Here is a 17358-nt window from a genome sequence, read left to right on the forward strand (position 1 = left end):
GTAATTGCAACAGAGACCATATGTCCCTTAAAGCTTAAAATGTTTACTGTTTGGCTCTAAGAAAAAGTTTGCTGAGCCCTGTCTTAGACAGTAAGCTCTGTATGGGTCAGGAGGTTTTTTTTTTTTTTTTTTTTTTTAAGTTTTATTCACACACCATACAATCCCTCCAAAGTGTACAATCAGTGACTCTCAGTATAATCACAGAGTTGTGCATTCATCACCACAGTCAGTTTGAGAACATTCTCATTGTTACAATTGATGAAAGAAATTACAATATTACTGTTAAATATAGTTCATAGTTTGTATTAGTTGTATCTCTTCCCATATACCACCCTATTATTAACACCTTGTAATGGTGACATAAATTTGTTCTAGTTTATATAAGAACATTCATATATTTGTACAATTAGCCACTATCATGTCCACAACAGGGTTCACTCTGTTATATAGTCCGTGTTTTATCCTCTACCTTTCCTTCTAGTGACATACACAACCCTAAATTCCCCCTTTCAACTATAATCACACCCATAATTCAGGACTGTTAATTACACTTACAGTAATATGCTACTATCACCCTTATTCATTTCCAAACATTTACAATCAATCTTATTAAAAAATCTGTACAAATTAAATCATCAGCTCCCATTCAGTCAGGAGCATTTTTATCATATGGTTTGGTCCATGACTGGAAAACAGTGTGTGCCAAATTAATATTTACTAATTGATGAATAATTATAGATGAAGTGCTAAATTTGTCAAAAGTATCTTGGATTTTCAGGGTGCTTTTATTCTTAATATCTTTAAACTGCTTAAAGTATACCTGTAGTTTTTAAAAACTTGGTTCATTAACCCCTTCTATGGATATCTTCTATTTTTGACAATATTTCTATGTGGAAACTGGAGAAATTACAGATTAACAAATGGAAATCTTACAGAACTCTATTCATCAACAAATTATTAGGTTTATATTTCTTTGTTATGACTGTTTCTACAATAGCCATACAAATCTATATAATAGATTAAATTATTCATTGATAAAAAATGAAATTCATGGGTTGCATTCTCTTTAAGGTAAACACAGCTAACTGTCAACTGCCAGAAAATACTTTCAACATAAATGAACTCTCCTACTTTCTCAACTTCTTTGCAGAGAGAACTAGATTCCTTGCTCGGAATGAAAACCTGGTAAGACTAACATTAACATTTGAGAAATTTCATTCTTTAAAGATGAACACTTTAGTAGCTGTGATATATCTTTTTGATAAATCAAAAGATTTTAAATATTTTTCATTTTAATGTTGAATTTTCTAAATTTGATGATTACTGAAAACTTTAACACCTTTCACTTACAGAACAAATGAATTTTCTTGGAATTTGTTTATATGTAATTTGAATTCTTAAGAACAGATTCCAGAAAGTATAGAGGGCAATAATTTAAGGTAATGAGGCAAAGGAATGAAGTTTTCTTTTCTTTTAATGATCAAAACCATTATTTCTGTTTATTTTATAGGTACCTGCAGAAAATCCCAGTCCCATTATTTTCAGTGACTTTCCATTTGTCTTTAATTTGCTATCCAAAATTAAATTATTGCAAGCTGATTCATATATAAAAATATTGGTATGTATGACCTGATTTTTTTATCAATTCAGTTTTATTGAGATGTATTCACATACCCTACAATCATCCACAATGTACAGTCAGTTGTTCACAGTACCATTATATAGTTGTGCATTCATCACCACAATTTTTGAACATTTTCATTATCTCCCCCCAAAATAAAAATAAGAATAAACACACAAGTAAAGAAGAATACCCAAAACATCCCATCCCCCATCCCCTCTATTATTCATTTAATTTTTTTCCCATTTTTCTATCATCTGTCCACACACTGGATAAAGGGACTATGTGCCACAAGGTGTTCATAATCACAAAATTATACTGTGTAAGTTATGTTATACAATCATCTTCAGGAATCAAGGCTACTAGGATGTAGTTCACCAGTTTCAGGTATTTCCTTCTAGCGATCCTAATACACTAAAACTAAAAAGGGGTATCTATATAATGCATAAGAATAACCTCCAGAATGACCTCTCAGCTCCATTTGAAATCTCTCAGCCATTGAAACTATTTTGTTTCATTTCTCTTTCCCCTTTCTGTCAAGACTTTCTCAGTCCCATGATGCCGGGTCCAGGCTCATCCCTAGCAGTCATAGCCCATGTTGCCAGGGAGATTTACACCCCTAGGAGTCATGTCCCATGTAGCGGGGAGGGCAGTGAGTTTACCTGTCTAGTGGGCTTAGAGAGAGAGGAAACATCTGAGCAACAAAAGAGGTTCTCTGGGGGAGACTCTTAGTGTATGCCCTGATTTTAATTCTTTTATTATGTAAAATTTCAAACACACATAAAGTAGAGATAATTGTATATTGAACCCCATCACCAAGATTCAATAACAATTAATATTTTAAAACATTTGCTTCCTCTGTCACTTTTGTTGTTTTTGTAGTTATAATTAACTAACTTTTCACTGAAGTATTTTAAAGCAAATCCCAGGTCCAATTTCTTTGTCACTTTTCCATACTTCAGTGCATATATCTGGTTATCTCATTCTTGTTAATGCTGAGATCCATCAGTGGGTTAGGTGATAACCACAAGATTCTTCCAATGTAAAGTTTCTCATCAACGTTTTATTTAATAACTTCAAAGAATTATCAGAATTTTAATTTTAGCCATTCAAGTGAGTAAATATTTCTTTTTCTAGAGATCAGAAGACAGAGAGGACAAATACCAGGTTTTGATGCAAACAGTTCTGCAAAGAAATGACAAACTTCTTTCACCACACCAATTGATACTTCGAGTCAGACGAAGTCACTTGGTTGAAGATGCTCTGCGTCAATTAAGTCAACTTGAAGTTACTGACCTATGGAAACCATTAGTGGTACAGTAAAAAGTCTTAATGGGCATTTTTACTGATGTGAAAGGGAAACATTTATATCAGGTAGCAAGAGTTTTCTTAAAAGAGCCTGCATTTGCAGCTATGGTGGATGAATGTCTCAGCATATTAAATACCATTGTTGTCTCTATCATGTTTAATAGAATAAGCAATCTGAGGTAACTGTTGATTACTTTCTCTTCATCGGTTTTATGGTTTCCAAATTTCTCCTTTTACCCTTCAGAAGAACAGCTATGGGATGTTTAATTGCACATTGGGTTATGAGTTAACTGTTAGCCACTTAGGATAACAAAAATGCTGCATAGTGAACCATCCCAAAACTTAATGCCTTAAAATAAAACTGTTTATTTTTACAGATATGTGGTTCAGCTAAAGATCTGTTGATCTAGGCTGGACTCATCTGGGTAGGTTTGCATATCTTTACTGAACTTACTTACAAGTCCTGGAGTTGGCCAGGGCTGGGGCAATTTAGCTCTGTTTTGTGTGTCTTTCATCCTCCACCCAGGAACCAACAAACATGTTCTGCTCACAGCAGTAGCAGAGGTGCAAGATATAGCAACCCCAATCATGAAACACACATTGCTTTAATCAAAGCAAGTCACATGGGTGAACCCATCTCAAGGGGTGGGGAAGTATACTCAGCCTCCTTAACGGGAAGAACCACAAAATTAGATGCAGAATACATGGATCAAGGGATGAAGAATTAGGCCATTAATGCAATCAACCACTAGCAAGTGGAATGGACACTTTTCTTACATCTTGGTTCTGGTTTTAGTAATTAACCTACCACTCTCTTGGGTTCCAATTCTAGCCATCCTCCACTTCATCCTTCATGAGTGCCTGTAAGGGTTTTTGTTTGTTTTGTCTGTAAGATTTTTATTGTGTGGTACCTCGGATTGTTTGCCTTCTCAAGACCATAGCATAATGACTAATTCAGTGGGTAGGAACTGGAGTCTGTCCACATGGGGGTATATTTTCCTGGTATCAGCCAGTAGGGAAGAGTTAGGTACTTGGAGAAGAAACCAGGATCTGGAGTTTGGGACTCAGATAGGAAAGGGATACTTCCAAGTGGGGGACCTAGTGGAAAACAAAGAAATTAATTCATAAACTTGACTTTCTAGTTGTATATCTCTCTTTGAATTTATTTTCCTTTAAATCTTGATTAAGAGGACATTAATGGAAAATTATTTTCTATACAGGAGATGACAAAGAGGTAAGAATGTAAATTTCAAGGCAGGTCTAATCAAAATGTAGACTCTAAACATGGCAAGGTTGTCAAAGCCTATTATGAGTGGGTCCTGACCACGACATAGGCAGATTTGCTGATGGAAATTAGCAGAAATAAGAAAATTGGAAATAAGTTTAATCTCTTACAGGGATATCCCTGTGGAATTGTAAGGTGGCCCTTGAAGATGATGGTCTGTGGCCAAGGAGTCAAGTTAATTGAAGTGACAATAGATAAGCTCTCCCAGGCAAAGAGAATAAAAAGAGAACAAAAATAAAGCTTACTGATGCTTATATTAAAAGGATAAGAGAAAGGAAATTAGCCAGAGAAGTGATGTTAGAGAGGTTGGAGGAAAACCAGGATAATACTTGGCCACAAAGTCCAAAGGTAGAGAAAGATTCATGGAAGAGAGGCTGATTAATATTGATTTCCCATCCAAGGGCTTGGGCAGTTAGGTCTGAGGGCTGCCTGCCAAGGTCCCAATCCAGAGGCCCAATGAAGGTAGAGGAAGGAGAAACCAAATAATGTGGCCTGGAGTCAAGGTTGCAAAGTCTGAATGATGAGATGAAAGTAGAAAATTAGAATAATCAGGAAATTTGGTGGGCCCAGATGTTTGAAGCACATCAACATTTGGTTCAAGATGCTGGTTGGCCTAATTGGTGAATGTGAGGTCTTGCTAGAGTCCCTCTTCATTTGGCACATGGGATGATGTGGTGGTGTAAAGGATTCTTGCACTCATTATACGGTAATCTTAGAGTAAACAGGTTTATGGCATGATCTGCTCAGTACAAGTTCAGGGTGGAAGACAGATTATGAGGAAGTAAGAATGATTTTATGCTCACAATTTTAAAAAATAACAAAGAGTATCTAAAGAGACAATGACAGTTAAATACAATACATGATCCTGGATGGGACCTAACAAGGGAGGAAAAAAGGCTCAAAGAGACACTATTGGAACATATAAAAATATTGGAATGTAGACTGTAAGCTTTCTATCTTGAACTCGATCATTGCCCTTAAAGTGATTACCTAAGCGTATATTCTTGTTCTTAGGAAATGTACATGACAGTAGTTAAGTGTTCAAGGAGCATGATATATACAGCCTACACTCAAGTGTTCAGAAAATAGATTGATAAATAGACAGACAGATAAATGGATGGGTAGATTATAGGTAGATAGATAGAATGAGATGGCAAATATGGCAGGATGTTAAAATTGGTGGATCCAGGAATCTGAGGGGATGGGTTGTACTGGAGTTCGCTGTATAAGGTTTGTATTATTTCTGTAACTGTCCTGTAAGTTTGGAAGTGTTTCTAAATAAAAGTTTTAAAAAAATGTGTCTAGGGGGACGAAAGAGAAAGTAAATAGAAAGATAACATTATCTTGAGGGAAAAGGGAACTACCTGGGGAGTAAAGAAGATCTGAGCTTATTTTTAGGTTAGGGGTAACATCCCTGAAAATGTAAAAAGAGTAGAGAGTGGGCATTGGAAATTTAGGGACATAAAAATCTCAGAGAAGTCAGGGGGGTGGTTAGAATATAACTAGACATGATATTCTTAGCAAAGAGGGTGTATCCTCAGTGAAAGTAGAGGAATAAAAAAGTACAGATAGGAACTTTAACCGGAGATATGTATGTATTGTATAAACATAGAGTTTTTTTTTAATAATGTAGAGCAAGTGACTGGTAACTCTAGTTCACAGGAATGGTCATTGGAGGTTTATTATATTTTAAATCTGGATCTAGGAGTGTGTTCTCTTTCATCAGGTTGAATTTATTAAAGAAATTGTTCCTGAGGCTGGAGGGGTCAGTGCAGAGTTCTTCCACTGTATATTTGAAGAGATGACCCAGTCAGAATATGGAATGTTCATTTATCCTGAACAGGGTTCCTACATATGGTTTCCTGTCAGAGTAAGTATTTGTCTTTTTTTTAACCTTATTTTTTTTTTCATAAAATGTACATGATGAGATGAAGCAAAAGTATACCAGATACAGTAAAATTAAAACCATAGAACTATGTAAAATTAGGTCACATAGAATCTTACTACTTAAAATGTGGTCCACAGCACAGTAGCTGTAGCATCATCTGGGAATATTAGAAAAGCAGAATCTAAGGCTCCACCCCAGACCTACTGAATCAGAACCTGTATTTTAATAAGATCTCCAGGTGATTTGTGTGAACATTACATTTTTAAAACAGCTTTATTAAAGTATAATTGGCATACACTAAACTGCACATTTTTAGTGTCCAATTTGATGAATTTTGATGTATGTACACACAAATGAAAACTATCACCACAATAAAGATAATGAACATATCTATCATCCCTCAAAGTTTCCTTGCACACCTTTCTAATCCCTCCTCCCTGCCCCTTCCCACCATGCCACTGATTTGCTTTTTGTAACTGTAGACTGGTTTGGTGTTCACAGAATTTTATATAAAGGGAATGCTAATGTAGTCTTGAGTTTGTTTTCTTTCACTCAGCTTAATTAACCCATGTTGTAACATGTATTCATAGATCATTCTTTTTTTAGTTCAATTTTATTGAGATATATTCACATACCATACAATCATCCAAAGCGTACAATCAGTTGTTCATAGTACCGTCATACAGTTGTGCATTCATCACCCCAATCTATTTTTTGAACATTTTCCTTGTACCAGAAAAAGTGAAAATAAGAATAAAAAATAAAAGTAAAGAACACCCAAAACACCCCCCCACCCTATTTTTCATCCAGTTTTTTGTCCCCATTTTTCTACTCATCCATCCATACACTGGATTAAGGGAATGTGATCCACAAGGCTTTCACAATCACACTGTCATCTCTTGTAAGCTACATTGCTATATAATCATCTTCAAGAGTCAAGGTTACTGGATTGCAGTTTGATAATTTCAGGTGCTTACTTCTAGCTATTCCAGTGCATTAAAACCTAAAAAGTGTTATCTATATAGTGCATAATAATGCTCACCAGAGTGACCTCTTGACTCCATTTGGAATCTCAGCCACTGAACTTTATTTCGTTTCATTTTGCATCCCCCTTTTTGTCAAGAAGATGTTCTCAGTCCTACAATGTCGGGTCCAGGTTCATCCCTGAGAGTCAGATCCCACGTAGTGGGGAGAGCAGTGAGTTCACCAGCCGAGTTGGCTTATCTAGAGAGAGAGGGCCACATCTGAGCAACAAAGAGGTACTCGGGGAGACTCTTAGGCACAATTGTAAGCAGGTTTAGCCTCTCCTTTGCAGTGACGAGCTTCATAAGGGCAAGTGCCACGACAGAGGGCTCGGCACATCAAACCGCCAGTCCTCAATGTTTGTGAGAACGTCAGCAACAGTCCAGGTGAGGAAGCCCAACACTTCTGCATTTCCCCCCAGTTCCTCAGGGGGGCTCTGCATACATATTTTTATTCTCTGCCCAAATTACTTTGGGATGTGTCGCTATTTCACACTAAACTACGCAAACCTACCAGGTCTTACTTCCTATTTTTTGTTTCATGTAATTATAGTATTTGAATGAATTGTGCAAGTGAGATTGTTTAGGAAATATAGATCTTGCTCCAACTAAACATCTCTTCCCTTGGCCTCACATGGAATTTGAAGTTTTAAAACGTAATCAGTATTGTCCATTACCCTTTGGACTGATTTGTCCTAGTCCCAAGCACATCTGCTTCATTCAAATCTCTATTTGAAGTCTGGATTCTTTTTCAGTTTTTTTAACAGTTGCTATATGTGCTAATACTGACATTCTTATCTGCCGAGTTCTAGCTCTAAGTTTCAGATACCCAAAGTTCCAGGAATCGATCAGGTTATACACAAAGGGATCAGCATCTCAGAGTTTGGAGACAGCCATTACAATTCAAGAATAGATATGATTGCTACAAGAGCTTACAATATAGGGACTGTTACCATAAGCGTTCTCCTGATAAGCTGTGCTCTAAGGTTCAATTCTGAGTTTACACTTGCAGTTAGTCCGTATCGGTGGGGCATTCTAGTGTTTGCCTTTGTTGCTGGCGTAGTTCACTCAAAATAGTGTCTGCAGGTTCCATTCACGTCACGTGTCTCACAGCTTCATCCTCCTCACAGTAGCTCAATATTTCCTTGTATGCACACATTAACAGTTCACCATTCTGTTCCTCAGTCGATGTACCCTTAGGCCACCTCAACCCGTTGCAAATCATGTATACTCTTTCCATAAACATCATTGTGCAAATGCCCATTCATGTCCCTGCTCTCTAACCCTCCAAGTAAATGCCCCCAATGAGGTTGCAGGACCTTATGGCACCCACATACTTAGCTTCGTGTGGAACCACCCCACTGTCCTCCAGAAAGGCTATACCATTCTGCCTCCTAACCAACAGTAAATACGTACATCCCTCTCTCCATGTTTTCTCCAGCACTTTTAACCCTGTGTATATTTTTCCATACAATTTTATAGAGCTATATTCACATACCATATAATTATCCACAGTATACAATCAGTTGTTCACGGTATCATCATATAGTTGTGCATTTATCACCACTATCAGCACTTGAACATATTGATTACTACAGAAAAAAAAGTTTTTTTTGTTTTTTTGTAACAAATAATAAAAAAAGCTAATAAAAAGAAAAATAAAATATCATACAATACAATGTAATAGTAGGGTCAGACAACAACACCACTACCAAGAATCCTATGTCCTTCCCTTATATCCTACTCTCATACTCATTTAGCTTTGGTATATTGCCTTTGTTACATTTAATGGAAGCATATTGTAGTGTTACTGTTGACCATAGACTCCAGTTTGCTTTGATTGTATTTTTTCCCCACTACCATCCCCTTTCCAACACTCTGCATGGTTGACATTCATTTGTTCTCCCACATGCAAGAACAGTTTGATATTTGTACATTTAGTCACAATCATTGACCTCTCCAGTTTTTGCTAAGTTAAAAAGTCCCAGTCTTTATCTTCTATATTTACCTCAGGTGTCATACATGCTTCTAGCCCACCTCTTTCAGCTTTACTCATGGACATCTTTGTGCAGTGTAGTTACAATATTGTGCTACCATCACACAGTATTATGCTATCTGTTTCTGGGTGTATACTGTCAAGCCTGCTGAACATCTGTAGTCCTTCAGAATCAAATGCCCAATTTCTACCCTCTTTCAATCTCCTGGTAACCTGTGTTATCAGCTTTTAACTCTCTAAGTTTGCTCATTAACGTTAGTTCATATTAATGAGACCAGACATTATTTGTTCTTTTGTTTCTGGCTAACTTCACTCAACATAATGTTCTCAAGGTTCATTCATGTTATTATATGCTCCATGTCTTTGTCTGTCTTACAGCTGCATAATATTCCATCATGTGTATGTACCACAGTTTGTTTATCCACTCGTCCATTGATGGACACTTGGGCTGTTTCCATCTCTTGGCTATTGTGAATAATGCCGCGATAAACATAGATTTACAAATGTCTATTCGTGTCTTAACTTTCAGTTCCTCTGAGTATATACCTAGTAATGGAATAGCTGGGTCATATGGCAAATCTATACTTAGCTTCCTGAGGAACTGCCACACTGTCTTCCAGAGTGGTTGTACCATTCTACATTCCCACCAACAGTGAATAAACGTGCCTCTTTCTCCACATCCTCTCCAGCACTTGTAATTTTCTGTTTTTTGGATAATGACCATGCTGGTAGGTGTGAGATGATATCTCATTGTGGTTTTGATTTGCATTTCCCTAATAGCCAGTGAAGTTGAGCCTTTTTTCATATGTTTTTGAGCTATTTGTATTTCCTCTTCAGAAAAGTGTCTATGTCTTCTGCCCATTTTTTGATTGGCTTGTTTGTCTTTCTATTGTTGAGTTGTAGTATTGCTTTATATATTTGGGATATTAAACCCTTATCTGATATGCGGTTTCCAAATAGTGTCTCTCGTTATGTAGGCTGCCTTTTTACTTTTCTAACAAAGTCCTTTGATGTACAAAAGTGTTTAATTTTGAGGAGATACCATTGTCTATTTGTTCTTTGGTTGCTTGCGCTTTGGGTGTAAGGTCTAGGAAACCACCTCCTGTCACAAGATCTTTAAGAAATTGCCCTACATTTTCTTCTAAGAGTCTTATGGTGTTAGCACTAATGCTTATGTCTTTAATCCATTTCGAGTTAATTTTTATATTAGGTGTGACATAGGGGTCCAGTTCTCCAAACACCATTTATTGAAGAGGCTGCTCTGTCCCAGTTGCTTTGGCTTGACTGTCTTATCAAAGATCAATTGTCCATAGATGTGAGAGTCTATTTCTGAACACTGAACTCAATTCCATTGGTCGGTATATCTATCCTTATGCCAGTACCATGTTGTTTTGAGCACTGTAGCTTTGTAATATGCTTCAAAGTCAGGTAGTCTGAGACTTCCCACTTCATTCCTCTTTCTCAATATATTTTTGGCTCATTGGGGCACCTTGCACTTCCAAATAAATTTGATTATTGGTTTTTCTATTTCTGCAAAGTAAGTTGTTGGGATTTTAATTGGTATTGTATTGAATCTATAAATCAGTTTAGGCAGAATTGATATCTTAATTATATTTTGTCTTCCAATCCATGAACACAGTATGTTCTTCCATTTTTTTAGGTCCTGTTAGATTTCTTTTAGCAGTTTCTTGTAGTTTTCTGTGTATAGGTCTTTTGTGGCCTTCATTAAGTCTATTCCTAAATACTTGATTCTTTTGGTTGCTATTGTAAATGGAATTTTTTTTCTTGATTTCTTCCTCTTGTGTTAAGAACACTACAGATTTTTGCGAGTTAATCTTGTAGCCTGTCACTTTGCTATATTTACTGGTTAGTTCTAATAGCTTTGCTATAGATTTTTCTGGATTTTCCACATATAGAATCATGTCATCTGCAAAGAGTGAAAGTTTTACTTCTTCCTCTCCAATTTGGATGTCTTGTTATTTCTTTTTCTTGCCTAATTGCTCTAGCTAGAACTTCCAGCACAATGTAGAATAACAATGGCGACAGTGGGCATCTCTGTCTTGTTCCTGATCTTAGAGGGAAAGCTTTCAGTCTCTTCCCATTGAGTATGACGTTAACTGTGGGTTTTTGATATACTGCCTTTATCATATTGAGAAAATTCCCTTCTATCCCCAGCCTTTGAAATGTTTTCATCAAGAAAGGATGTTGAACTTTGTCAAATGCCTTTTCTTCATTGATCGAGATGATCATGTGGTTCTTCTGCTTTGATTTATTGTATGTGGTTTATCACATTAATTGATTTTCTTGTGTTGAACCAGCCTTGGTTCAATACACCTGGTCATGGTGTATAATTCTTTTTATGTGATCTGGATTTGATTTGCGAGTATATTATTGAGGATTTTTGCATCTATATTCATTAAAGAGTTTGGTCTATAATTTTCTTTTTTTTGTAGTATCTTTGTCTGATTTTGGTATTAGGGTGATGTTGGCTTCATAGAATGAGTTTGGGTAGCTTTCCCTCCTCTTCAATTTTTTTGAAGAGTTTGAGCAGGATTGGTATTAATTCTTTCTTGACTGCTTGGTGGAATTCACTTGTGAAGCCATCTGGTCCTGGGCTTTTGAAGAGTTTGAGCAGGATTGGTATTAATTCTTTCTTGACTGCTTGGTGGAATTCACTTGTGAAGCCATCTGGTCCTGGGCTTTTCTTTTGGGGGAGCTTTTTGATGACTGACTCAAACTCTTTACTTGTGATTGTTTCTTAAGGATGTCTGTTTCTTCTCAGGTCAATGTTGGTTGTTCATGCTTTTCTAGGAAGTTGTCCATTTTGTTTAAGTTGTCTAGTTTATTAGCATATAGTTGTTCATAGTATCTTCTCATTATCTCCTTTATTTCTGCAGGGTTAGTAGTTATGTTTCCTTTCCTGTTTCTGATTGCATTTATTTGCATCTGCTTTTTTTTTTTTTTTTTTTTTTTTGTTAGCCTAGCTAGGGGTCCATCTCAAAACCAACTTCTGGTTTTGTTGATACTCTATATTGTTTTCCTGTTCTCAGTTTCATTTATTTCTGATCTAATCTTTGTTATTTCTTTCCTTCTGTTTGCTTTGGGGTTAGTTTGCTGTTCTTTCTCTAGTTCCTCCAGATGAACAGTTAATTGTTCAATTTTTGCTCTCTCTTCTCTTTTAGTATAGACATTTAGGGCAACAAATTTCCCTCTCAGCACCACCTTTGCTGCATCCCATAAGTTTGGATATGTTGTGTTTTCATTGTCATTTGCCTCAAGGTATTTACTAATTTCTCTTGTAATTTCTTCCTTTACCCACTGGTTTTCTAAGAGTATGTTGTTTAGTCTCCATATGTTTGTGAATTTTACAGTCTTCTGCCTGTTATTGATTTCCAACTTCATTCCATTATGATCCGAGAAAGTGTTTTTTATAATATCAATATTTTTAAATTTGTTGACTTGCTTGGTGACCCAATATGTGGTATATACTAGAGAATGTTCCAAGAGCACTTGAGAAAAATGTGTATCCTGCTATTGAGGGGTGTAGTGTTCTATAAATGTTTGTCAAGTCTGGTTCATTTATCATACAGTTCAACATCTCCATTTCCTTATTGTATTAGTCTCCAGCTAGTATTGTAGAGTTATCTACTTCTCCTTTCATTGTTCTCAGTGTTTGCCTCATGAATTTTGAGGCACTCTAGCTTGGTGCATAAATATTTATGATTGTTATGTTTTCTTGTTTAATTGACCCTTTTATTAATGTATAGTGCCCTTCTTTGTCTCTTTTAATTGTTTTACTTTTGAAGTCTAATTTGTCTGATATTAATATAGCTACTCCCACCTTTTTCTGGTTATTGTTTGCATGAAATATCTTTTTCCAACCTTTCACTTTCAGCCTATTTCTGTCCTTGTGTCTAAAGTGAATTTCTTGTAGACAGCATCGAGATGGGTCCCGTTTTTTAATCCATTCTGCTGGTCTGTGTCTTTTATTGGAGACTTTAATCCATTAACATTTAGTGTTATTACTGTAAGGGCAGTATGTTCTTCTATCATATTGTCTTTTGAATTTTGTATGTCATGTCTTATTTTTTCCCTCTCTCTCCTTTTACCCTTCCTGATAATCTTCATTTCTACCCTATTCTCCAAACCTCTCTCTCCTGTGTTTTCCTATGAGCCTGTAGCACTCCCTTTAGTATTTCTTGTAGCACCAGTCTCTTACTCACAAACACTCTCAGTGTCTGTCTGAAAATATTTTAATCTCTCCCTCATTTTTGAAGGACAGTTTTGCCGGATATAGAATTCTTGGTTGGCAGTTCTTCTCTTTCAGTATCTTAAATATATCATACCACTGTCTTCTCATCTCCATGGTTTCTGTGGAGAAATATGCACATATTCTTATTGAGCTTCCCTTGTACGTGGTGGATTGCTTTTCTCTTGTTGCTTTCAGAATTCTCTTGTCTGTGACATTGGACAATCTGATCAGTAAGTGTCTTGGAGTAGGATTACTGAGATGTTTTCTGTTTGGGGTGTGCTGAACTTCTTGAATCTGTAATTTTCTGTCTTTCATAAGAGCTGGGAAATTTTCAGGGAATATTTCTTCTGTTATTCTTTCTGACCCTTTTCCCCCTCTATTCTTCCTCTGGGACACATAACATGTATATTCGTGGACTTCATATTGACCCTGCTCATATTTTTCCATTCTTTTCACCATCTGTTCTTTTGTGTGTATGAATTCAAATCTTTGGTCTTCTAATTCACTGATATTTTCTTCTGCCTGTTCAAATCTATTATTGTATTCCTCTATTGTCTTTTTCTTCTGCTCCATTATGCCCTTCATTCCCAAAAGTTCTGCCATTTGTTTTTTCAAGTTTATGAATTCTTCTTTGTGGTCATCCAGTGTCTTCCATATATCCTTCATCTCTTTTGCTATATCTTCCCTCAGTTCAGTGACTTGATTTTTGAATTGATTTAGGAGATTTGTTTGAACATCTTTAATTAGTTCTTCCTTCAGTTCACTGAATTGATTTAGCATTAGTTGCCTCAACTCCTGTATCTTGGTTGAACCATTAGTTTCTTCCTTTGGCTGATCCATATTTTTGTGTTTCCTAGTATGGCTCATTATCTTGAACTGTCTAGGCATATGGCTTACTTGATTAGTTTATTCTGGAGCTCATTTTCACTCTTTTTACCTAGGGTTTTCTTGTTGGTTGGCTTTGTTCTCTGACCTTTGGTGTTCAGTTCAGCTTATTCTAGGCCTCTAACTTAGGTTTCTATTTAGTTGATTGGAATTTTTCACCTCTTTTTTTTCTGTTTTTTTGACCTGCCTCTATGTAGCCTTTTTGTGAGAGGGTCTTCTCAGATATTGTCAACCCCAGTCAGGTTTTGCTAGTCCAGAGAGGCCCAGGTCTCAGAAGGAGGGTGTGGAGTTTCCTTGAGAATGAGACCCTCCTGTGAGGCTTTTATATTCTGTACTTTTCCTATGCTGTCCAGCAGGTGGCACTTGCCAGCCTGCAGCTCCCCCACCAGTGTGAGGAAATATGGAGCCTTTAATTCTCCTGGTGACCATTATCCTGTCAGGGGCACGGCTGACTGAAGCTGGTTTCTGAATTCCAGCCCCTAGGGTCTGAGCTCCCCAAAGGAGGACTGCCACTGGAGCTGGGCCACAGTCCCCTTTCCTTGTGGAAGTTTCGGTCTTGAGTGAATTTTCTCCCCCACTAGACTTATTGCTTTGTGCCTCAGAGCTGTCTTAGCTCTGCTGTTGCCTGGGCCCAAATTGCAAGTCTTTGAGGCTTTCTGTAATGGGCTCCTTAGAATAATTATTTTGAAAAAAGGAGGAAAAGATTTTAAAAAAAAGAAGAAAGAAAAAAGAAAAAGAAAGGCCCAGTACAGACTATTTAAAGAAAAGCGCTTTAATTCAGTCCTTGCAGTTCTGATGGGCTATTGAAATGCAAAAAGACAAGGTGTTAGAGAGCAACTGAGGAACAATCAAGAAACCAGAAAAATCCACTTCTCAGAGAAGGGCCCTGGCCCTCTGGGTTTGCATATGTGCCTGATTCTGTTTCAGCCCAGCCCTTCTCCATATTATGTTCACCCCCAACTCCAAAAGTCTCTGTTTTTATTTTTGTTTTTGTGTGTCTGTGGTTTTTTTTTTTGTTGTTTGTTTGTTTGTTTTTGCAGTTTTTGCTAGCTCTATCCCGTCTCCACTGGGTTAACTGCTCCCAGATTCTCTGGTTTCTGGTCTCAGTTTATCTATGGTTGGAGTTTCTGTTTAGTGGTCTGAGTTTGTTAATCAGTTCTGTAAATGCAGTTCTCCCTCCTCGTTCCCAGCACTGAGGGCCCCTCCTCCCTCTGGAGACTAGCCACAAAACAGTCTGTTGTGCCTGGCAGGGAGGGGCATGGGCCCCCTGGCAGTGAGAACTCACAGATTTCACTGATCTCAGCTGCTCCATGCACTCATGAGTGTTGTATGATGTGTGTCCAATCTCACATTCCTTTGCGGTGCCTGTTCCACACAGTTCCTGGCTATCTACCAACTGCCTCAGGGGAGTAACTAAAACCCACACCTCACCACTCCACCATCTCGCCCCCACCCCAGTTCATTCCTTTTTATTGCAGAGTAGTATTCCATTGTGTGAATATACTACAATTTGTTCATCCAGTCTCCTCTTGATGGATATTGGGGGTGTTTGTCAGATTTTGAGAACTAATCTAGATTATTTTCAAATAAGGAGAGAAATTATTGATAGAATCCTAGAAATAATCTCCAATTCTAAGAAGGTGATTAATTTCTTTAATGATTTTTTTTTATAAAGCTCTCTGAAATGTAAACATTTTCTTCCTTAAAGTAATAAAGTACTTGTCTTCATTTCTCTATTAGTAAAACAGAGCAAGCAAATAGTTCCAAAGAGAATCACATGTTGAACTTCTATTTTTTGGCCCCCTTTCCCATAGACTTCTAAATGTTCTTTCAAATGACATGGTGGAGATTTGGAATCCAGAAAGGACAAAAGGTGGAGAAAGGGGAGATAGGGGAAGAAAGGGGAGAAACATGAATGGGTGTGAAAAAATACTGAAAAGTGTTTGGTATCTTTCTGAGAAAGAATAAACCCTTAAAAGATAGGAAAGGCTAAGATGTGCCAATTGTTATATTTTTATCAATCAACAAGCATTTATTGAATGTTTCTTGAGGATCCATGTTGTATTAAATATGTGACATATTCAAATCAGTTTAAGACACAATTCCTTTCCTCCTGAAGCTTTTACATATGCAGATAGAATAATAAGACTAAAATACCAGCAACTTTACTCCAAATTATGGCTTGTCCTATTTACGTGTAATGGTTTTTGGGAAACATGGCACAGTAGGGAAAGAAGCCCTGGTGTGGGATCAAAAGCCCAGAGTTCTAGTTTTGAGTGGTTGTGGGCAAGTCATTTCACCTGAGTTTTCAGTTTTTTCACCTATAAAATGAACATCATAATTTCTGCTCTTCATGATTGAGAGAATAAAACAAGATAAGGTATGTGAAAGTATGAAAGCATCATGAAAACTTTAAGGTGGCACTATACAAATTCAAGGGGTTCTTAATTAGGACAGAAAGAAATCAAGGATGAATGAAGTGGTTGGGACAATGTCATGGAGAAGGGGATACCTGAGGATGGTATTGAAGGATAGGGACGAAATGGGTCAAAGACATGTGAGTGTAGAATCGTGGGTGGTGGTGGTGGTGGTGGAATAAACCTTGCATCAACACTATGAGGTAGGTGGTTTATTCCTGTTTAACAGATGAAGCAACTGAGGCTCAGATAGAGTAAAATAAATTGCTGGAGAAGATACAACAAGCAAGTGACTAAGCCAGGGTTTGAATTCAGGGCCGTCTGATCCCAAAGCTCTTATACATAAGAATTATGCTTTGCTGCTGGATAGAAAATAGAACAGAGACAAAAATGAGTCTGATTTTTGGATGGCTTACTGAAGAGATAAAATGGACTGGAATCTGGGGGCACATTACAAATCTTGGGGAAAAGGCTGGATTAGGTTAGGGAGGCCATCTTTGGAAATTACTTGTAGTTTTCACTCATTTTCAAATCCAAATGTATTTTTAATGTTTATTCTCACTGTAACTCTAAGAAGTAAATAGGGCAAGTAGAATGAAGCATAGAATATTTTACGTGAGTGGCCCTAGGTCATGCAGCTACTAACATCAGGGCTAGTACTGAATCCAGATCTCACTATTTTCA

The 17358-nt window shown here is 37.0% G+C and overlaps 1 protein-coding gene across 3 annotated transcripts in view; it reads left to right on the forward strand.

Moving 5' to 3' along the window:
- The window catches only part of HERC6 (HECT and RLD domain containing E3 ubiquitin protein ligase family member 6), a 69676-nt gene that overhangs the window by 42858 nt on the left and 9460 nt on the right, over positions 1-17358 (forward strand). For all 3 annotated transcript variants that reach the window (XM_037830238.1, XM_037830236.1, XM_037830237.1), the window contains exons 14-17: positions 1072-1185; positions 1511-1618; positions 2759-2935; positions 5941-6084. In XM_037830238.1, the coding sequence (XP_037686166.1) occupies positions 1072-1185; positions 1511-1618; positions 2759-2935; positions 5941-6084 (543 nt within the window). The remainder of the gene's footprint in view (positions 1-1071; positions 1186-1510; positions 1619-2758; positions 2936-5940; positions 6085-17358) is intronic.

The sequence above is a fragment of the Choloepus didactylus genome, chromosome 3, assembly GCF_015220235.1.
Source record: "Choloepus didactylus isolate mChoDid1 chromosome 3, mChoDid1.pri, whole genome shotgun sequence".
Lineage (NCBI taxonomy): Eukaryota > Metazoa > Chordata > Mammalia > Pilosa > Megalonychidae > Choloepus > Choloepus didactylus.